Raw genomic sequence first — 24,446 nt, forward strand, 5'->3', positions numbered from 1 at the left:
TTTACAATCTCATTTCAATGCTTATTTTTAATCGTTCATTTTAAGGTTAAATAGCCAATACTGATCTTTAAATGTCATAAGATTTTAAAAATAAGATTAATTTGTCCGTTTAAACCAACACCCTGAAAAGAACAATAAGACAACTTATATTAAATTGTGACTTTGGTGTTTTTCTGTTACTTTGGGTGCTTTAGGATTGCACTGTAACCTTGCCTCATCTATTGATTTTTCCATCAGCATAGCATTGCCTTAAGGTCTGTGCAACTTTTTTGGGACAATAAATAATATTTTTAACAGTACTTTGTTTTAAAGGGTGCAGTTGAGTAAACCATGGGTTATGTTTTTATTGCTACCTTTCTAGAAGCAAAGCTTTTCATCTGTATATGTTCTATGGTTTTTTTATGACCTTTGGTAAAAAAAAAGGTAGTCTCTTAGTGTAACATTGTACGGACATCCCTTTGCTTTTCCCACTAGTGTTTTGTTTGTGTCTTTTATTTGTGATTTATTTTAGATGTGCGTGTACACTTCTGTCCTTTTTGTATGACTGTTACCAACTTGTAGGTTTACTTTTTCACTTGGAAAATGACACACCAACTCGTCCAAAGTGTTATACATAACATCCACATTACACATAACACAAAGTATAAAATTTTAAGAGTGTGTGATCGTGTTATTTCTGTTTGTACAGATTTATTGTTTTTGGTAGAATTTACACACCAGACAGTTACGTCGTGTGAACATTATTTGAACATTGCCACGGCAAACCCATTTTTGTTTCACAAAGAATATTTTTTCTAAAGCGGTCAAAAACATTTAAAAATACAAATTAAATGAGTGGTTGTAATAGGTCTGAATTAATATAAAGGTTCTTCACACTTATTTATCCTTTAAATGTTTTTTATTCTGGAAGGACAAAAAATATTTGGTAGCACTGCACAAAGCAACATTTGTTGCAGTTATTTTCAAGATTGCTTGTGGCGTATTGACATATAATAACTTACTAAAACCTTCGCGTGGAGCTAAGTGGACTGCTCACTGCTGTATTGCTAAGTATGCCCCTTTAAGACTTAAAGGGGCATGTTAAAGCTTCTAATTCACTGGAGCGCTCTCCACCAATAGGGTGCTGAAGCACACAAAGAGATCCACTCTCCAACTCGAGCCCCAGTGTGGAACAGCCTCAGTCAAAGCTCAGACCTTGAAGACTGCGTTTACAATGAGGAGTCGCTTTAAATGCAACATCTGGGGGCATGTAGTTATGGATTAGCAGGAACACGTTGCTTCTATTTTGCAATGATTTCGGAGTTAGCTTTTTTACCAGCATTATGTTTGCGGAGATGGGGAGGCTGATATGGAAAACGCATATTTCATGGCAACTGTTGTGGCTGTTGTGCCTCTCGTGGAATACAATAGATGCGCAGATTCGTTACTCAATTCCCGAGGAGCTGAAAACAGGATCTGTTGTCGGAAACATTGCAAAAGATCTGGAACTGAAGCTTTCTGACATATTTGATCGTAAGTTGCAGATAGCAGCTGAGACTGGTAAGCAGTATTTTGGCGTTGATTTGGGAAAGGGTGAGCTGATTGTTACTGACAGAGTCGATAGGGAGGAGATATGTGGATCGACTGGCAGATGTACGTTGACGTTGGAAGCTATAATAGAAAACCCGTTACAGATGTACCGTGTCGAAATTGACGTACAAGATGTAAACGACAACTCACCGTTTTTTCTTAATAATCAGATTGTTGTGAATGTAGAGGAGGCTAAAATCCTTGGGACAAGATTTCGTTTGGAGTCTGCAAAAGATCCAGACGTTGGGTTAAATTCGTTACACTCTTACATGCTGAGTAAAAATGAATACTTTACTATGAATGTGAAAAACATGAATGGAAGCAAAATCCCAGAACTGGTTCTGGAAAAAGCATTAGATAGGGAGAAGCAATCAACCCATAGTCTCATACTAACAGCAGTGGATGGTGGGACTCCTGCTCGTTCTGGGAGCACCACGATAATAATTCGTGTGCAAGACAGTAACGATAATTCTCCTGTTTTTGAAAAAAACTCATATAAAGTGAGAATACCTGAAAACACGCCAAAAACAACAGTAATTTTAACTGTTAAAGCTAAAGACTTAGACGAAGGGACGAATGCCGAGGTAGTATATTCGTTTGAGCCAAACACACCAGCAGGAATTCAGGACATGTTCTCTATTGATCCAGAGCAGGGGACCATTATTATTAACACTTTCTTAGATTTTGAGTTGGTCAATTCGTACATATTTGAGGTTATCGCATCAGATAAAGGGGCCTCGCCACTGGAAGGAAGCTGCAGTGTTGAGATTGAGATACTGGACATTAATGATAATGTTCCAGAAATTCTGATGAAATCTCTTCCTAAACCGGTTAAAGAGGACGCTGTTCCTGGCACCGTGGTAGCTTTAATAGGAGCCAAGGACAGCGATTCAGGAGACAATGGAAAGGTCAATTTGAGCATACAGTCAGGTTTACCTTTTACGCTAAAACCATCAATTTCCAACTACTATGCTTTAGTGACCAACTCATATTTAGATCATGAAAACGTTCCTAAATATACGGTTGAAATCATTGCGCGAGATTTAGGAACTCCACCACTTCAATCTAAAACTCAAATATCTGTAGATATTTTAGATGTGAATGACAACCCACCATTTTTTCACCAACCATCGTATACAGTATATGTGAAGGAAAACGTTGGTCCAGGAAATGTGTTGTTTACAGTGTTAGCCTCAGATCCAGATCAGGGAGAAAATGCCAAAATGTCCTATTCCATTTTAGAATCAAACATTAAGGGTATTTCAGTCTCCTCTTATTTCTATATAAATGCAGAGAACGGTAGTATCTTCAGCATGCACTCGTTTGACTATGAGAAAATAAAAGTGTTTCAGATCCAAGTTCAGGCGAAAGATAATGGCTCTCCATCTCTGAGCAGCAACGCCACCGTTTATGTTTTTATCATAGACCAGAACGACAACGCACCCTCTGTCATTTACCCCTCTGCAGTCATGGGCTCCCATCAGAGGATGCCCCGCTCCGCTAAAGCTGGACATCTCGTTACTAAAGTCACAGCAGTGGACGCTGACTCGGGCCATAACGCCTGGATTTCCTATCGGCTCGCAGAGGCCACGGACGCGTCTCTGTTCAGCGTCAATTTACACACAGGAGAGGTGAGGACTAAACGCTCGCTTTCAGAGCAAGATGACTCCTCTCAGAGACTGTTGATAGAGATACAGGACAACGGAGAACCAGTGCAGTCCACCACAGTTACAGTGGATGTGCTGATAGAGGACGGCTTTCATGAGCCCATCTCAGACTATCGTAAGAAAACCACAGAACTCAATAAGAAAAGTGGTAAAATCACACTCTATCTGATCATCTCTCTCGCCTCCGTGTCTTTACTGTGTTTGATGACGTTTTTCATCTTATTGGCTAAATGTGCTCGAAGCAGCAGAGGCAGCTCGAGCTGCTGCATCAGACGGAACGATTCTGGATATAAGAATCCCAACAGAAACCTGCAGATCCAGCTCAACACTGACGGACCTATTAAGTATGTTGAGGTGCTGGGAGGAGACATGATGTCTCAGAGTCAGTCCTTCGGCTCCTATCTCTCTCCAATGTCCGAATTCAGTGACTTCACCCTCGTGAAGCCCAGCAGCACCACAAACTTTACAGACACACTCAACGTGCTGGATGCGTCCTTACCTGATAGCACGTGGACGTTTGAGAGTCAGCAGGTGAGAGAGAAAATGTCGTGACATACATTTTTTTTTTAAATAGGTACTAAAATACATTTTACTACAATACTGTTGAACAAAATGAATGTGTGATGGGAAATTACACTATATAAAACTGATGTAATTGTACATGAACAAGCTCGTGTATGTTTACTATTAAAAATATAATTCTAACAGTAAAGTGCTGATCCGATTAAATAGAGAACATTGCTGTAGACCAATTGGCATTTTGGGTATCTTTACTGTAAATACAGCGCCCCATTTGAGAGTATGACTGTTATTATCTGCAAATTACATACTGCATAGTGAGGAACTAATGTTATTTTTTGTCAAAACAATTAATCTCTAAGCTCCAAAAGAGGCAATTTTATTTTAAAATGTGTTGATATAATTTCTGTTAAACATTATTTTTCTTAGCACATTACAACATTTCTTAATACAGTAAAGTGCATTTTTCCTTTTTGCACCTGACATCATTTATTTCTTTGTGAATTTACCCTACCCCATCAGAGCTACCATTCCCTTAGTATGCAGATATATTTCAAATAGGCTCGGCTGCTTCACCACCATGTTGTAGGCCATAAGAACATGTAACATTTTTCTTTATTATATATACTTTACTCTATATTGACAAAAACAATGAGAACATGTTTCCCCTCAGATTTATTAAATAGATTATATAGGTTGGTTTTAATAGTATACGCTATCCTTTTAGCACACCAGTTTTCCAGCCATTGTATTTTAACTGTTAATTACAGTATATTGTACAGTAGAACAACTGTAAAATATCAGTAGCGTACTGGAATGTGTGTGTAAAGTTCATACTATGAAAGTGAGATGTACAAATGTTCTTTTGATCATTGCTGTGTGCCTTAGAACCAGAAATATGAACATTTCATCTTTTGAATAGTTTATGTTTTTTCAGTAGTAATTTACTTATTTTAACAACAGTTGTTTGTAAGTATTTATTAGTTTGCAGCCCTTTCAGCAACTCAAATGTGGTACTATCCCTTTAAATGTCCCATGCCACTCATTGGATGGAATGGGGGCAAGCTTTATCCAATGGTGTGCGAGACTGCACAAAAGGATCTACTGCCTCTCCCGGCCACAGCAGCAGTACAATGGCAAGTCTGAAGAGAAAGGGACCTTGTTCATACTAATGGATAAAATGATCATCATAAAGCCAGCACATCAATTGGATTGCCTTGTGTATATGCATCGCAGACTGCATAGGAACGCTTTATGTGTTTGTATTTTTGGATGTACAGAAGATATTTTTTGAGTTTATAAAGGAAATGAGACACAAAAGAAGAAATGACTGGAAACGGGCAGCGTTTTTGCTGCTTGGATTCGTTTTGTTGTGGAATACAGTTGGAGCCCAGATTCATTACACCATAGCAGAGGAGGTAAAAGAAGGATCTATCGTAGGAAATATTGCCAAAGATCTTGGGTTTGACGTCTCACACGTTACAAAAAGTAAGTTACGAATAGCTTCAGATTCTAGTAGACAGTATTTTGACGTGGATACAGAAAAGGGCGAGCTAATTGTGAACGGTAGGATAGACAGAGAGACGCTGTGTGGACAGGCTGTAAACTGTCTCGTACCGTTACAGATTATTATAGAAGAGCCGTTACAGCTACATCGTGTGGAGATTGAAATACAGGATATAAACGACAATGCTCCCAATTTCCACACTAAAGAGGGTGTCTTAAAAATAGCTGAATCTACAGCTCTGGGGTCTCGCTTTCCTCTTGAAAGTGCAGAGGATCCAGACTCGGGCAAAAATAGCTTGAAGTCTTATTCTTTAAACAGTAATGAACATTTTCGTTTAAATGTGAAATCAATTGACGGTGGTAGGAAAGTACCAGAGCTTATACTGGATAAACCTCTGGATAGAGAGAAGCAGCTCATTCATAAGCTCATACTAACAGCTTTAGACGGCGGCGATCCAGTTAGATCTGGAACCACCATAATAAAGATCATTGTTGAGGACATTAACGACAATGAACCACAATTTGAGCTGCCAATATATAAAACCTCTATACAAGAAAGCGCTGGTATTGGATCAAAGGTGGTGACTATAAAAGCTTCAGACTTAGATGAAGGCGTTAATGGAGAAATACAGTATTATTTCGGAGCACACACACCTGATCACGTAAGAAAGATTTTTAATGTGGACCCTGATAGTGGTGAAATTACAGCGATTGGAAAATTAGACCACGAAGGGACTAATACCTACAGATTTGATATTTGTGCTCAAGACAAAGGACATCCGAAGCTAGAGGGTCATTCATCAGTTCAAATCCGTGTAATCGATGAGAATGACAACCCTCCTGAGATAATACTTACATCATTGCCAAACCCTGTTCCAGAAAATGCAACAGTTGGTACAGTTGTGGCTTTAATTAACGTTATAGATTTAGACTCTGGAGAAAATGGCAAAGTGAGTCTCAAAATTCCCAAAAGATTTCCATTCAAATTGAAATCTTCTTTTGAAAACCATTATTCTTTGATCACAGATTCATCCCTAGACCGTGAATTAAACTCAAAGTATAATATTGAAATTGTTGCCACCGATTCTGGGTCGCCACCCTTAAAAACCGTAAAGACTATAAACGTTACAATTCTCGATGTAAATGATAACGCTCCTGCTTTCTCACAACCGTCATACAACGTGTATATAAAGGAGAACAATGTGGCAGGTGCTTCCCTATTTTCCATAACTGCTCTTGATAGTGATGTGAATAACAACGCTATCCTCACTTACTCAGTTGTAGACTCCAAGGTGAATGACATACCGGCGTCCTCTTACTTTTATATAAACTCCGAGAATGGTACGATATACAGTATGAGCTCGTTTGATTATGAAAAAGTGAAAAGGCTGACCCTTATCGTGCAAGCGAAAGATCACGGTTCTCCATCTCTTAGCAGCAACGCCACAGTTCATGTTTTTATTCTGGACCAGAACGACAATGCCCCCTCTGTCATTTACCCCTCTGCAGTCATGGGATCTGTCTCCCATCAGAGAATGCCCCGCTCTGCTAAACCTGGACACCTCGTTACTAAAGTCACAGCAGTGGACGCTGACTCGGGCCATAACGCCTGGATTTCCTATAGGCTCGCGGAGGCCACGGACACGTCTCTGTTCAGCGTTAATTTACACACCGGAGAGGTGAGGACTAAACGCTTGCTTTCAGAGCAGGAAGACTCTTCTCAGAGACTGTTGATAGAGATACAGGACAACGGAGAACCAGTGCAGTCCTCCACAGTAACCGTGGATGTGCTGATAGAGGACGGCTTTCATGAGCCAATCTCAGACTATCCCAAGAAATCCACAGATCCCAATAAGAAAAGTGGTAAAATCACACTCTATCTGATCATCTCTCTCGCCTCCGTGTCTTTACTGTGTTTGATGACGTTCTTCATGCTATTGGCTAAATGTGCTCGAAGCAGTAGAGGCAGCTCGAGCTGCTGCATCAGACGGAGTGATTCTGGATATAAGAATCCCAACAGAAACCTGCAGATCCAGCTCAACACTGACGGACCTATTAAGTATGTTGAGGTGCTGGGAGGAGACATGATGTCTCAGAGTCAGTCCTTCGGCTCCTGTCTCTCTCCAATGTCCGAATTCAGTGACTTCACCCTGGTGAAGCCCAGCAGCACCACAGACTTTACAGACACGTTAAACGTGCTGGATGCGTCATTACCTGACAGCACGTGGAAGTTTGAGAGCCAGCAGGTGAGATAGAAAATATCGCAAACAAACATCTTATATGCATCATTATATGCATTAAAATACTTTATTACACAGAACTGTTATTTCGTTTCGATTAGCATTGATTATTGCTTTTGTTATGTGTGTTTATTTGTGTGTGTTTCTGGCAGTGATGTAAATAATGTAATGTTGGAGAGAGTGAACAAAAGAGAGATAGACAGATGGGAAGGATTTGTCCAAATACCACAGTTGTACCAGTTCAGTTTAGTGGTTCTGAAACATGTCGATATTAGCATAGCTCGGCCTGATTTTGCTGCTGAAATTTCCATATGCTCTCTCTCTCTCTCTCTCTCTTTATGTTTTATTTTTGCTAGCAATATGGGCATGACAGCCTATTTTTAGATTATTTAAACAATTGTTTTAATTTTTTACATAAAAAAATACAACATAACTATTAAAAAGTAACATAGCACAGCGCAACATACTCATACTGTTATTATTTGTACACAGTTCTGCAGGCTGTTGACAATACAACATGCTTCAAATGACTCTTCAAGCAATGCTGCAGGAAAAAAACCAATTTAAACTAGTAACTGACCAGAATGATCAGAGCTAGCCTCTCTCACTCCAGTTTAAACACTGGACAGTGTCTTATTATCAGCCTGCGGCATTGGCTTTCTAAATTAAAAAAAGTGTCAGACAATAAAGAGTGCGGCGCGTGGGTGCATGAGAGCGAAGAGAAAGTGGATCGTATAATTTGAACGGTTTGAATCTGCTCTCATTCCGTTCTTAAAATTATGTTTAATGACATACCTTCTAAGATTTAAACATTTTTAGCTTATTAGAGACAAACTTCGGTTTAAGGTAACTACAAACGCAGAACTATTTGCTTTCTATTTTAGGGGTGCTGGGACACGTGTTGGGGCACTTGAGCCACCATATAAAAGGTATAGCTAATCCCTGATAGCATCAATATAATCTTTTTTTTTTCTTTATTTATTGAAATGTGATGATTTACATAACTGATTGTCTTCTAATGTGTGTTATATGGGAAAGCAACACTTACACAAATGAAGATTTGAGTGCACTATGCCTATAAGTGGCACAGAATATTTATTGGTGGAGACCAGCTGAGCTCTCCGCCAATAGTGTGGGAGACTGTACAAAGGGATCTACTCCCTCCCTCAGTCACAGCAGCAGTGCAATCATGAGCGATGAAGTACAAGAGAGTGGTTCCTTTGTGTTTATTTCAAGAATGGACGGGTCGAATTCAGTGGATTTATGATCTTAAAATAAGGAATATCACGTTTTGCTTTGGATGCAGGAAAAATACCTACTCATGGAAATAGGTGGAATATTGAGGAGATGAAACATAAAAGAAACAGAGGGCGGAAACAGGCAGCGTTCTGGCTGCTTGGGTTCTCCCTTTTGTGGAATATTACTGGTGCCCAGATTCGGTACACCATACCAGAGGAGTTAAAAGAAGGCTTTGTCGTAGGAAACCTCGCTAAGGATCTTGGTTTAGACGTCTCGGATATCGCTTCCCGTAAGTTGCGATTGGCTTCTGAGTCTAATAGACAATATTTCCACGTCGATTCAGAAAAGGGTGAACTGGTTGTGAATGGAAGAATCGACAGGGAACAAATATGCGCTGAAAGCTCCAGTTGTCTTTTACCACTGCAAGTTGTTATTGAGGATCCTTTGCAGCTTCACCGTGTTGAGATAGAGATACAGGATGTTAATGATAACTCACCAAATTTTCACACAAAAGACGCAACGTTAAAAATAGCAGAGTCAGTAGCTCTAGGAGCTCGATTTCCATTGGAAAGTGCTGAAGATTTAGATGTTGGGAGCAATAGTTTAAGCTCTTATTCGCTAAGCAGAAACGAGTTTTTCCGTCTAAACGTGAAAACTCTAAAGGATGGAAGGAAAGTACCCGAACTGGTCGTCGACAAGCCTCTTGATAGAGAGAAGCAGTCTGTTCACAAGCTAATATTTACAGCTTTGGATGGTGGAAATCCGGTCAGATCTGGCACTGCTTTGTTACAGATATTTGTACAAGATGTTAACGACAATGAACCTAAATTTGAGCTCGCAGCTTACAAAGCACATGTAACTGAACGTGCAGTCGTTGGTTCCAGTGTTTTGTCTTTAAAAGCCAGCGATTTAGACGAAGGTTTAAACGGTGAAATACTGTATATTTTTAGTACACACACAACCGAGCTCGTGAAACGGGCTTTTAAAGTAAACCCCAATACTGGAGACATTACAGTGATTGGAGACTTAGATTATGAAACGACAAAGTCATACACATTTGATGTTTGTGCAAAAGATAAAGGAAATCCAGAACTGGAAGGTCATTCGTCTGTTCAAATAGACATTGTTGATGAAAACGACAATGCTCCTGAAATTATTCTTACATCGTTGCCAAACCCTGTGCCAGAAAACGCCACAGTGGGAACAGTAGTAGCTCTTATTAATGTCAGAGATTTGGACTCTGCTGAAAATGGCAAGGTGCATTTAAATATCTCTCCTGAATTTCCTTTTAAACTGAAACCATCTTTCGATAACCACTACTCTCTGGTAACTGGCTCAGTTTTAGACCGTGAAGATAAATCAGAATATAATGTTGAAATAGTGGCACGCGATTCTGGCGTGCCATCTTTAAAAACAACTAAATTTGTCCATGTTAAAGTTCTCGATGTAAACGATAATCGTCCAGCATTCTCCCAGTCCTCTTACAGCGTGTATGTAAAAGAGAATAACCCAGCTGGGGGCTCACTGTTCTCAGTGACAGCAGTTGACATTGACAAAGACAAGAACGCCATGCTCACTTACTCAATCGTGGAGTTAAATCTAAATAACGTTCCAATGTCTTCTTATTTTTACATTAACTCTGAGAATGGCACCATTTACAGCATGAGCACGTTTGACTATGAAAAGTTGAAAATGCTAAACGTTGTTGTACAAGCGAAAGATCATGGCTCTCCGTCTCTTAGCAGCAACACCACAATTCATGTTTTTATTCTGGACCAAAATGACAATGCCCCCGCTGTCATTTACCCCTCTGCAGTCATGGGATCTGTCTCTCATCAGAGGATACCCCGCACCGCTAAAGCTGGACATCTTGTTACTAAAGTCACAGCAGTGGACGCTGACTCGGGCCATAACGCCTGGATTTCCTATAGGCTCGCGGAGGCTACGGACGCGTCTATGTTCAGCGTCAATTTACACACAGGAGAAGTGAGGACTAAACGCTCGCTTTCAGAGCAGGATGACTCTTCTCAGAGGCTGCTTATAGAGATACAGGACAACGGAGAACCAGTGCAGTCCACCACAGTCACAGTGGATGTGCTGATTGAGGACGGCTTTCATGAGCCCATCTCAGACTATCGTAAGAAATCCACAGAACTCAATAAGAAAAGTGGTAAAATCACACTTTATCTGATCATCTCTCTCGCCTCTGTGTCTTTACTGTGTTTGATGACGTTCTTTATCTTATTGGCTAAATGTGCTCGAAACAGTAGAGGCAGCTCAAGCTGCTGTATCAGACGGAACGATTCTGGATATAAGAACCCCAACAGAAACCTGCAGATCCAGCTCAACACTGACGGACCCATTAAGTATGTTGAGGTGCTGGGAGGAGACATGATGTCTCAGAGTCAGTCCTTCGGCTCCTATCTTTCTCCAATGTCCGAATTCAGTGACTTTACCCTCGTGAAGCCCAGCAGCACTACAGATTTTACAGACACGCTCAACGTGCTGGACGCGTCGTTACCTGATAGCACGTGGACGTTTGAGAGTCAGCAGGTGAGATAGAAAAGTGCGTTAACTAAGTGAAAGTGTTAATACATTTTCTAGTTGTTTTCTCTTTTTTAACCTGTAACTGTCCAGTGTTGTGGTGCTGAAACGTGGTGCTACCAGCACTATAATGTGAGGCCGGTTACATTGTTTTATGCTCCAATTATTGTCTATTTTTAACACTATTTTTAGAATGTGTACATCGTATATTAATTATATATCTAATTATAATAAGACATGGCGTCTTTAAAAGGTTTAGTTTTTACTACAGTTCCTTTTTTTATACTTTTTCCTGTCTTTCATATGTAGCTGTCCAGCGTTGCGGTGCTGAAACATGGTGCGATCAGCACTCATATGTGAGAAAGCGACTTGACTCTGTTGTATAAAGTTTCAGTTTGGATTCATTAAACAATTTTCTCTGTTTTTATGAAAATAGGTACATCTTGTCCTAATCATATCATATAATAACCGAAAATTAAGAAGCTTTGTTAAAGCAGTGGTCTCATCTTTCTTCCAATAACTGACTTTTAGTTTAGTTTACATTTAGAGTGATTAATAGAACATTATTATTAGTAGTAGTAGTTGTTGTAGTAGTAGTAGTAGTAGTAGTAGTAGTAGTATTAATTACACTTTTACTGTAACCGCTGAGAGTTACCCTCTTAGCAACAATAATAGTTAAGGTTATAAATTATAATATAAAGATATAAAACATATATAAACAAAAATGTGTGAAAGTGTTAAATTGTGTGAGTTTATTTTCCAACCTAAACTACAAGTTGAGTTGAGGGGATCTTTTTTGGACGGTGTAGTATTTCATAGTTTATTCCAAGGAGCGTCACTGAACTCTCCAATGGGCGTGTCCCCCAATCCTAGCTTACCATCAGTGTGAAGTCTTGCCCACCAGTGCTACCTTCTATGAGGTATTTCATGATATTTTATATAATGGTTGTTTGCCTAACCGATGTGTTGTTGGCTATAAGAGCAAGTTACCATCTTCTGCACTGTTAAGTGTGACAAAGTGCTGGCAATGCACTAAGAACTGCAATGCAGGATTAAAGCTGCCATGCAATGAAAAAATATACACTGGCATTTACTTGTTCAGTATGAAATTGTTATTGTAATCAGTAATGATGCTTTTTGTTGTCATTTTAACTCCTAAATGTTCTAGGGTTTTAAAATACTACAATGTTTGTTTAATAATATTAGTTTAATAAACAAATGTTTGCATTTTTAACACTGTGGAGGACTTTATGGCAAAATTAACTCCAGCTGAGAGCTGTATTTTACTCTAGATAGGATAAATATTTTAACTCCCACAACAGTTCAGATTTAACTCCTGAACAGAGTTAAAAGGCCAACTCGTAGAAAAGAGTCACATTTACTCTGTCATAGAGTGTATTCGATGGTCACACATATACACTTAAAATGTGTTGATATTAACTCTCAGGGAGTTTATTAAAAAAATAAATAAACAGAATTTGCTGTGTGCAAATGAACAATAAACAACCTACTATTGCAGTTGCAGTCAGGTCCATGAAGACAGTGGCGGTGGGTGTGTCTTTAAGAAACAGCTCTCCCTGCCATTGGTTATTTGAGCTCCTCTCTGAGCTCCAATAATATACAGGATAACACAAAGAGATCCACTCCCTCACTCGGTGCAGTGAATCGTACAATGCACAGAGCCAGTAGAGACGGGGATGCTCTTCTTTCGGTGCTAAAAATGGATTATAATAATAAAAGTGGGGCACGAAATCGACAAGAATCAGTGCATTTTTGTGGGATTTTATATTTTTCATCTGATTGCTGATTGGATTTTGTATCAAAATGACAAAGAGGACGGTGTTTGGACGCTGGAAATGCCAATTATTCTGCTGGTTCATCTTTTTTCTTTTGTGGAATAAAACAGAAGGACAGACACGCTATTCAATCCCAGAGGAACTGAACGTGGGGTCTGTTGTTGGAAATATTGCTAAAGACCTAGGCTTGAAAATAGCTGAGCTATATGATCGTAAGTTACGAATAGCATCTGAAACAGGTAAGCAGTATTTCAGCGTAGATTTAGGGAAGGGCGAGATGGTTGTTAATGAAAGAATAGACCGAGAAAGTCTTTGTGGACAAAATGCGAACTGTTTATTGCCAGTCCAGGTTATTATCGAGGACCCTCTCCAGCTCCACAGGATAGAAGTTGAAATACAGGATATAAATGACAATTACCCTCATTTCCAGTCAACTAGCCGCGCGTTAAAAATAGCAGAGTCGACGGTTCCTGGGATTCGTTTTCCTTTGGAAAGTGCGGAGGACCCAGATGTAGGAAGCAATTCGTTAAAGTCGTACACGCTTAGCAAAGACGAGTGCTTCAGTCTAAAGGTTAAGGATATCGGCGATGGTCGTAAAATACCAGAATTGGTCTTAGAGAAAGCTCTTGACCGCGAGAAGAAAGCAGTTCACCAGCTTCTACTGACTGCACTGGATGGTGGAAACCCAGTTAGATCAGGCACGTCTCAGATAAACATCACTGTACTTGATAATAATGACAATAATCCAGTATTTAGCAAGGTTGTATACAAAGTAAATATTCTAGAGAACTCTCTTAAAGGTAGTGCAGTTTTAATAGTCGATGCAACAGATTTAGACGAAGGTCTTAATGGTGAGATACAGTATTCATTTGGGGAGCACACAGCCGAAACTGTACGTTCATTATTTTCCATTGACTCCAAAACTGGAGAAATCGTTTTGAACGGGGATTTGGATTTTGAGACCACTCCTACTTATAATATTGAAGTCAGTGCTAAAGACAAAGGCATTCCTGAAATGGAGGGTCATTGCACCGTTCAAATAGACGTTTTAGACGTAAATGACAATTTTCCCGAAATTGTGCTCACTTCCAAACCGAGCCCAGTGCGAGAGGACGCCCCCAGTGGCACTGTAGTGGCTTTAATAAGTGCACGTGACATTGACTCTGGTACTAATGGGAAGGTGTCTCTTCAGACCCAACATGGTGTGCCTTTCGTACTGAAACCAACGTTTTCCAATGACTATTCCTTAGTAACAAAAGGGGCTTTGGACAGGGAAATATTCCCAGAGTATAAAGTAGAAATTACTGCTTTTGATTCAGGCTCACCATCATTGAGCAGCAAAAAAACGATTCCAGTTCAAATACTCGATGTTAACGATAATCCACCAGTTTTTAGTGATAGGTCTTATAAAATGTATGTAAGGGAAAATAACAACCCGGGCTCTATTATTGGCTCTGTGTCTGCTGTCGATCTTGATGTTGGAGAAAATGCAAAAATATCTTATTCTATACTTGGTTCCAAATCTCAGGATATCCCACTCTCGTCGTATGTCTATATAAATTCAGAGAACGGTAGCATATTTAGCATGCACTCTTTTGACTATGAGAAGATTAAAGTGTTCCAGATCCAAGTTCAGGCAAAGGACCACGGTTCTCCATCTATGAGCAGCAACGCTACAGTTAATGTTTTTATTCTGGACCAGAACGACAACGCCCCCTCTGTGATTTACCCCTCTGCAGTCATGGGATCTGTCTCCCATCAGAGGATGCCCCGCTCCGCTAAACCTGGACACCTCGTTACTAAAGTCACAGCAGTGGACGCTGACTCGGGCCATAACGCCTGGATTTCCTATAGGCTCGCGGAGGCCACAGACGCGTCTCTGTTCAGCGTCAATTTACACACGGGAGAGGTGAGAACTAAACGCTCGCTTTCAGAGCAGGATGACTCCTCTCAGAGACTTCTGATAGAGATACAGGACAACGGAGAACCAGTGCAGTCCACCACAGTTACCGTGGATGTGCTGATTGAGGACGGCTTTAATGAGCCCATCTCAGACTACTCTAAGAAAACCACAGAACTCAATAAGAAAAGTGGTAAAATCACACTCTATCTGATCATCTCTCTCGCCTCCGTTTCTTTACTGTGTTTGATGACGTTCTTTATCTTATTGGCTAAATGTGCTCGAAGCAGTAGAGGCAGCTCGAGCTGCTGTATCAGACGGAGTGATTCTGGATATAAGAATCCCAACAGAAACCTGCAGATCCAGCTCAACACTGACGGACCTATTAAGTATGTTGAGGTGCTGGGAGGAGACATGATGTCTCAGAGTCAGTCCTTCGGCTCCTATCTCTCTCCAATGTCCGAATTCAGTGACTTCACTCTCGTGAAGCCCAGCAGCACCACAGATTTTACAGACACACTAAACGTACTTGATGCGTCGTTACCTGACAGCACCTGGACGTTTGAAAGTCAGCAGGTGAGCCGAGTCTACAGACATAAAATAATTTTAAAAAGCTGCTTTTTGGTTGAGGTCCCCTATGTGTATGTGTTTGTGTGCGTGTGTCTGCGGGAGAGGGGGGGGGGGTGTTTGGGCTGACATCTGTTTCTCTGGTGCACCCATAAAAGTTCTGTCTTTGTCTCTCTTTGGGGGACAACTTTCGTCCAATAGCAAGGCGCTGCTTTTGTAGTGCAGCAACCCCCACCTGCTAGCTGCTCTCACAAACTCGAGAAGCACTTAGACAAAGAGAAACTCAGGCACAGTGATGATGTAGTCTTGTAGAACATTTCGAATGTTTTGTATAATTTTAAAATAAAAATAGGTTGCTGTATTTTTCTCGTATATGCTATATTTTGGACGATGTAATCGAAATACTTTTTTTGTGTCGACCGTTGGTCTCGCTGGCAATGGAGTCCAAAATGATGCACAAAAGGACATCTGCTCGGATTTTGATCTGGATTTCTCTTTATTACTTCTACTTTGAAGTCCAAGCTTCGGAACTTCTCTATTCTGTAGCTGAAGAATCCAAACCAGGGACTACTGTTGGTCATATGTCTAAGGATTTGGGTATGGACGTTCACAGCATAGCTCTTAGGCAGCTTAGCATCCTCTCTGAGTCTAGTATTAAGTACTTCGACGTAGACACCACAACTGGAGCTTTAGTTATTAAGCAATCGATCGACAGGGAAAGCCTATGCGGAACAAGCCCGTCGTGTCACATTCGGAGTCAAATTCTACTCCAGAATCCTCTAGAAATGCATCGTGTTACTGTAGAAGTTGTGGACGTGAACGACAACGCACCAGCTTTCCAAACTAACTGCACATCACTGGATGTTTCCGAGGCTGCTTCGCCAGGAATGACGTTTCGTTTGGAAAACGCGTTTGATCCGGACGTGGGTGTCAACTCCCTTAGCTCTTACGTCCTTAGCTCTAATGACTGTTTTATGCTAAAGGTAGAAACAAAAAGTGATGGTACTAAGCTTCCCATTTTAGTTTTAAATAAACCCCTGGATAGAGAAAGACAAAAAGCATTTCGTTTGATTTTAACTGCAGTTGATGGTGGCAAACCAGAACGATCTGGCACTACTCTCATCTCTGTGAACGTTCTAGACGTTAATGACAACGCTCCAGAGTTCCATAAGCCTATAAAAAGAGTAACTCTGTTAGAAAACTCTCCTATTGGAACATTAGTGATAGCAGTCAATGCTTCTGATGCTGATCACGGTCTGAATGGAGAAATACTCTACTCCTTTGAAAAATACACACCTCGCTATATTCTTAATCTTTTTAGTGTAGATGCTGTCACTGGAGATATCACTGTGATTGGTCCAGTTGATCATGAACAAGCACACGTGTATGATATCACAGTGCAGGCTCGTGACAAAGGTAGCCCTCCAATGGAGAGCTCCTGCAACTTTAAGGTAGAAATCATTGATATTAATGACAATATTCCAGTAATTACCCTAAATTCTTTACTGCATGAACTAAGTGAGGATGTAAACCCAGGTACTGTGGTCGCTATTCTTAGTATTAGAGATGAGGATGTGGGGAAAAATGGGGAAGTGATGGTACAGATCACATTTGGGTTGCCTTTCAAAATCAGCTACTTCTATGAGGATCACTACACCATATTGACTGAAGGCCTGCTGGACAGGGAGACTATGGCTGAATACACCATCACTGTGACAGCCACAGACTCTGGCACCCCACCTCATTCTTCACAGGAATCTTTTGTGGTTCGCCTTTCAGATGTTAATGACAATTCGCCAGTCTTTTCACAGCCCTCCTACTCAGTGGACATAGCTGAGAACAATGCTCCAAATGCTCCTCTTCTGATTGTGTCTGCATTTGACCCAGATGTTGGCCAGAACTCCACTTTGTCTTTCTCCATAGTGGACAGCAATGTTCATGGCTATCCTGTGTCCTCATATGTCTACATTAACTCTGAAAAAGGACAGATTTATACTATGCGAGCACTTGATTATGAGCAGATAAATGTGTTCCAGATCATAATACAGGTCTGTGACCAGGGCTCTCCAGTTCGTTGCTCCAATGCAACAGTCCATGTGTTTATCCTAGATCAAAATGATCACTCACCCAGGCTCTTACACCCTGCACTCCCCCCTCAGGGTACATTGCCATTTCTGGTGCCCAGCAATGCTGGTGTTGGTCACATTGTCAACCGCATTACATGTGTGGATGAAGATAGTGGTCACAATGCCTGGCTGTTCTACAGTTTGACTGGACCAGATGCAGCACTGTTCCACATTGGAGCCCACACTGGCGAGTTGCGAACAGCTAGAAAGTTATCCCAAGAGGAAGATAAGAATGTATTTAGTCTCATAGTGCTAGTGCAAGACAATGGGAAGCCTTCACTCTCTACCAATATAGCTGTTAACATAACTGTGGCTGAGAAAGCAACAGATGTTTCCTCTGAGCGCAGGAGCTCACCGTCCAGAAGGACTAACAGCTCCTCAGACTTAACACTTTACCTCATAGTCTCCTTATCCTGCATTATAGCTGTATCCCTCCTAACTATCACAGCAGTAGTAGTGCGATGGCTTGGGCAGCATGGCCACTTGGCCTGCTTGATGCACAGATTGGGCTTTAAGCATGCACTGCATCAGCACCAACACAAGGACTTTCACCTGCAGCTGAACACTGATGGTCCAGTTAGATACCTGGAGGTCGTGGGGGGCCCTCAGGAATCTTATCAGCACACTTACACACCTTGCTTCTCCACCATGTCCAGCAGGAGTGACTTTGTGTTTGTGAAGACACCAAACGGTGCCTTAAGCACAAGTCTCTCTAGAAGACTATTTGGTAGCTCATTTTCAAAGGTGAGTGTTTTGTACATGCACTCACATAAAAATATATCTATCAACATCTTGTTCATAAACTTCTAAATACATTATTGTTGTTGAAAGTGAGGCGGGAACATGATAAAAATGGAAAAGAGTGTAAACAGATGAAAACAGGAGCCACTCATATGATTTCTAAAGTGTTTAAAAATTCTTTGTGTGAGAAGTTGCAACAGGTCCAATAAAACTTTGTTTGGTTTGTTGACTACAAAGGCATAAAGGCTGTTGATATGATCCACTGCTTCTGGCCTTTATGACTCACACTTGGTCCTCTGTTGATGCATTCTGTTTATTGACTCTGGTAGAAATATGTCATGCTTATATCATTGCCGGATCTGATGACCAAGCAAGACCATAAAAAGCATTATTTATGTAGTGTAGGAAGTGGGTGCATGTGTTTTTTTTTATGCTTGAAGGCATAGATGTCCCTGGCTTTGAGGAAGCATGCTTTTAGAGGCAGCGTTGGCAGACACTGGCAGTAGGTCGAGTTCAGTCTAGGCCGGGTGAACTGCACGTGTGGGTGGGAATGCTGCCAGTGGTTTGAGGGCTGGCCTGAGAACTGTAATCCTGTCTGGGGTTTAGTGGATCAGTACAGTAGGACATTAGAGCCACACACGTGCTCCTCTTTGAACATGGGTTAGTCCAGCACAGTATGGAGGGTGGGGCCATTTGAGAAGAAGCAGCAGATGTGTGTCAGGACTTATGAGATGATGAATATAAAAAAAGATTAAGAATTTACAATAGATCAGGAATCATCTGTGTGTACAATGTAGGACAGCACTGCTAGAAGCTTTATGATGCATATGACACACTGAATGAATTGAATGTACTTGATTCAAACGTGTCATTCATGTAAGTAATTGCTTTCATTTTGCTGTATCTTATTTATTTGGAAATGATAAGTGTATTTGATATAATCTTTTTGGTCATTATATATTAGATCTAGGTTATAAGCTCCCAAAAGGAATTCCAAGATCCATCTTTTTTGTGTGTATTCCTTCGCCTTTTAACTATGTGATGCACTGAGTTATTCTTATGTTGTTAAATGTCAAACAGTGTGCATTCCTGTTGTGTCAGTGTATCCAAGCGTGGTAACCACATAATAGCTCTTTTAATTATTTATACACTCTATTCCACTACCTGATATCTGAATATCTGGTTCTATATCACACTCAGCTACTCAGCATTCCAGTCAATATGTTTCCTCTGCTGTGCTCTACCTGTTCTGTGTATAATCATCAGATGATCAGCTAATCATGTTCCTATTATGGCTATCATGAGATAGATCACAGCAGTGTTTCTGACACTGGGTTCCATTCGTTTTAACACTAAGCAATCAGATCATTACCTAACCACAACCTTTCTCCTTTTTTTCCCACAGCAAAAGCCACCTAACAATGACTGGCGCATGCCCCCAAACCAGAGACCCGGACCAAGTGGGTAAGTGATTCCTCTTAAATTAGCATGCTCTAACTTTTCACAAAATTAATGTACTGTTTTTTTGATAGACTAATCTTTGAGAAAGCTGTGACTTACCGAATACACTATTAAAATAAAGGTGCTTGTTTGTTGAGTATGTAGAGATGAGTATGTAAAATGTGAAAGACTTTTAAATCAAGTGAAAATGCTTTACACTTTTAAAAAGTTCTTCACACCACACATCTCTATTACAGACGTTTAGTTTTTTTTTTCTAATGGAACCAACATTGGTCCTGTTATAGTGTTGCACACAGAAACATTTAAAGCACCTTTATACTTTTTTGTAACAGTATAGGTGATGTACCACCATTAGATTGTAATTAGACAGTCATTTGCAGGTCAGTTTTGAAATGCAAAGGACGAATAAGGGCCAATATACTAGAAGAAAATAACATTAAGTATTAGTATTAGTATATTACATCAGCAAGATGTCAGATGTCCCAAGTGATTGGCCTACGGGTGAGCGAGTGACAGCCCCATGCTCCTATCCCTGTGTTCCAGCCAGCACAGGTTCCACACCCTGCAGCAGAGATGGACTCCCTACGAGAAGTCCAGGTAGAGTGGAGCAAGAGGAGGAGAGTAGTGTGTTTTGCAGCTTGGCTTCATGTGGGGAGCCTTGCTTGTAGTGGGGATTTCTTTCTGTCAAGGTCTTCTAGAGCTACTCAGTGTGTCTTCCAGCTCAACTACACACTGTCCAATCGTCCTCTCAGTGTTGGTCTTTGTCTACTGAAGCTGCGAATGGTTTTGTTATCTCAGACCTAAGGCTTTTGGACTTGTGTACACCGCTGAAGACTATGTGTTGCATCTTGCGCTGTAGGTTACCGTTGCACTGTGTGTAGCCTTGCCTAGTAAAGTGCCATTTATTTGTTTCTTTGAAATGGATTTGTGTTGGCTTTTGTAGGATTTTTTGATTATGTTAGTCTGTCCTCATAGAGTAGAGAATGTTTCTGTTGTCTTGTTCTTGATTTCAGTTTTCTGTGTTGATATATTTGTGTGGGTAACAGCAGAGAAGTCAGTGCACATTATTAGGTTAATTCTAACACTCTTCTTTGATGTTTATAAATAAAAAAATGATAATTATTACTTTTATTTGTTTTTCATCACCATCTACTTACCAAAAAAGGAATATACATTGGCATATTCACCAATCAGCCAGATAATTAAATACAAATGCCTAATATTGGGTAGGTCACCATCTAGCCTACAAAACATCCAACATGACCCCTCAAGGAATGGATCCCACAAAACCTCTGAAGGTGCCCTGAGGTATCTGGCAAAGTAATGTGGTAGATCCATTAGGTTGTGTAAATTAAGAGATATGGCATCCACAGATCACATTATTGCCAGTTAACTGGTTGTGAACCACGTTTGGTTCCTTGGGCTTCCAACATAAGAACTACAACCACAACTTCTCTTGCTGCCTAATATATACTAACCCTTTGGTATGTGCCATTTGAACCACATAATGTTATTAACAAAAATTCCCTGCCAGTTGTTTTAATATTACGGCTGATATGGTGTATTTTCCCAAATAACTGAAAATTAAGTTTTACAATATGATGAAAAATGTGAGTATTTTCACACCAGTAATTTGGTCACAGGTATAAACTAAGAGCTTATTACAACACACAATTTTGCGATTTCTATTGCTTTTGTTTTGTAAGTGGTAAAACAAATAAAAACATAAAGCATATATGCTTAGAATGATCTGTTCAAATATTACAATTTGAAAATAGTTTTTTATGCAGCCACTAGTATGTTATGTAAATATGTATGAATATAAATATATATCATCAATATCATGTAAAAATCTTGTGTTTTCAAAATGGCTTTCAGGGAAAGTCAATGTAAAATGATTTTATTTTGAGTCACTTTTACTACATTTCTCCATAAAGTCAGGATTGATTTACATTAGGCCAAAAAAGTGCAAAATCGCAAAAATAAAAACACAATATGTTGTATAAATGATAGGGATTATCCATAGATAGACTAGGGGCAAAACAAAGTCAACAACGAAACACGTTCAAGACATGAACTGATTAAGTGACTGTCCATTAGTTTTACATAGCAACAAGCTCAGTGGTTCATGGCACAGGTATAATAATACACTATTTTAAAATACAGCAACACAATGAAGAGAAAGTTTTCACCCTATTAGACTGATTGGTTGTAACGAACTAAAAGTTTGTTATGCAGTGAAATCATACACACAGATTTCCGTGTGATGTTTACTTAATCTAAAGATCTCTACTGTTGCTGGGTAAACCAGGAGGCTAGCCTAACCCTACACTACATACAGAGCAGAGGCCATACTCTCTATCAGCAAGAACAGAAAATCAATATGTGTTTCTGTGTTTCTCTCTCTCTCTCTCTCTCTCTCTCTCTCTCTCTCTCTCTCTCTCTCTCTCTCTCTCTCTCTCTCTCTCTCTCTCTCTATCTCTCTCTCTCTCTATCTCTATCTCTCTGTGAGTGTGTGTGTGTGTGTGTGCTGACCTGTTTGCCTGTCTGATTATATTCTGACCACCTCTGCTCAGTTCCACTGCAGCCTCCATTTTCTGCTGTGTCCTGTCGCTGATTCTCATTCAAAATGGCTGTCTCAGCTCATAAGCCTGGCGTGTTTAATGCTAACAGATTTGGCGACAGGAGTACACATGTTTCTATGTGTGTGTATGTGTCTGTGTGTGTGTCAGCGTCAGAGTGTGGTGGGGTATGAGTCACTAACTGCATCTGTGTGTGTCATGCAGAGCTGGACCTCGTCCTGAGGAAGCTGGTGCAGGTGCAGTAGGTGGGACGGGACCATGGCCCAACCCCCCCACCGAAGCCGAACAGCTCCAGGCTCTGATGGCTGCAGCGAATGGTGAGTATCTCTCCTTTTCTATGTCTATCAAATCTCTCCGTCCCTCAATGTAGGGATACCAATGGTGTTCCATTTGTGTACTGTTATGAACTCAAAGGATTAAAAAGAAGTAGTCACGCACATCATAAATGTGGGGAAATGTATCAATAATGGTCTCCTAAAAATAGTTATTGTCTATTTTACCCCATGTCTCCATGAATTAGGTGCATATTGCAGCATTTACCATTTCACAGTTCCAAAGCTTTGATGAACGCCTGCAGGATTCCACCATCTTTGTGGAGCAAGTCTAAATAGATGAGAACCACTTTTTGTTCAATAAAAAAACACATTTTTCTTAATGTTTCTGTGAGATGAAAGTCTGTGAGATGAACATTTCACTTGCTTAAGAACATATTGCATCAAGCAAAGATTATTTAGACCTTTAAAATACTTTTTCTAGCAGAGAATTCTTCTATATGTATTCCATAAAGTCTAGTTTTACAAAAATAAAACTTCCTTTCTTCCTGTTAAAGTTTTATTTTTTTATTTTCTTACATTTATGAACATTAAATTTATCATCCTGGAACATGGAAAAAAAGGCCCGTTCTGACAGGATATCAAAAGCAATCCATAATTCTGTTGTTTTTAAGGAAAAGAGTACACATAGCTATTTAAATTTTAGAGACAAATTCATACATGAATCCCTTTAATGTAATAATGCATTAAAATAATTGAAATGTGATTTAAAATATTTTTAGTTACACTGGGTTACAGTTAAACTGTGCAGCCCTGCATTTTTTTTAACTTCTCAGAGTAAGAATGCTGAACTGGGATTTGATAATGTCTTTTATGAATGATCATAAAACATCAAAATATTGCAAAAACATCAAAACAAAACTGCAATACTTACACTGTTTTGCTTGTACCCTTAATTGGTCACATGAGAAAATTAAGAGTTTATCATTCTGGACACATTTAAAATTCTTTACATTTTTTAAAGCTTTATTTAGCTGTACAGAACCATTAATTTGATCCCAGAGTTTTAAATAGTGACAGCTGGCCCTAGGTATACTAGGCAATCTATATTTTATATAATTTGTATTTTTATAGTAGTGAAATAGCTCTTGGACAAACCCCGCTATTCCTGCAACGAAGGATGTCTCACCTCAAGGTCAAATGCTCTATGCAAGACTGCCTGTGCGTGGCTACTGAATTACAGAAAAGGAGAGATGAAACAAAAGAGGGGGAAATGGAAGAACAGACAGAAAAAAGAGAGATGCTTCCAGGGAGCACAATGCAGCGCAGCAGCCATTGACTCTTAATGGAGTAATGGAGTCGTAAAGGACAGAAGGCTCTTTCTTCCTCAGAAACACAGCTGCAGTGGGGCTGCAAATGCAGCACTGGGTTATCGCTGTGTGTGACGATTGTTTCCCTTTCTGAGGATTTCTGAGAATTTTCTAAGAGTTCTAAAGACCAGCTGATACATTCACTGATACATTCATTTAAAATAAAGAAACATTATGAATTAGGTTTGTTCACCATTTATTTAGTAACATTGACACAAAAATCCACCAGTCTTATGAACAAAGGATTGAAGCCACCAATGATTTGATCTGGCCAAGAAATACAACAAAGGCATTCTTTGTCAGGAAGCCACTAGCACCTGCCTAACTCTCACACATCATACAGTCTA

At 40.0% G+C, this 24,446-nt stretch overlaps 1 protein-coding gene across 49 annotated transcripts in view; it reads left to right on the top strand.

Moving 5' to 3' along the window:
- LOC111188804 (protocadherin gamma-C5-like) overlaps positions 1–24,446 on the top strand; it is a 100,205-nt gene that overhangs the window by 72,689 nt on the left and 3,070 nt on the right. For 23 of the 49 annotated variants that reach the window (XM_049468743.1, XM_022681048.2, XM_049468744.1 and 20 more), the window contains 3 exons: positions 19,820–19,878; positions 20,419–20,472; positions 22,662–22,774. In XM_049468743.1, coding sequence (XP_049324700.1) covers positions 19,820–19,878; positions 20,419–20,472; positions 22,662–22,774 — 226 coding nt within the window. Of the gene's footprint in view, positions 1–1,134; positions 3,076–3,200; positions 3,768–6,815; positions 7,508–8,075; positions 11,294–14,864; positions 15,557–15,615; positions 18,418–19,819; positions 19,879–20,418; positions 20,473–22,661; positions 22,775–24,446 lie in introns of those variants that run through there. The other 26 variants (XM_049468763.1, XM_049468758.1, XM_049468751.1 and 23 more) reach the window with 16 other exon arrangements.

Source organism: Astyanax mexicanus, chromosome 20 (genome assembly GCF_023375975.1).
Source record: "Astyanax mexicanus isolate ESR-SI-001 chromosome 20, AstMex3_surface, whole genome shotgun sequence".
Lineage (NCBI taxonomy): Eukaryota > Metazoa > Chordata > Actinopteri > Characiformes > Acestrorhamphidae > Astyanax > Astyanax mexicanus.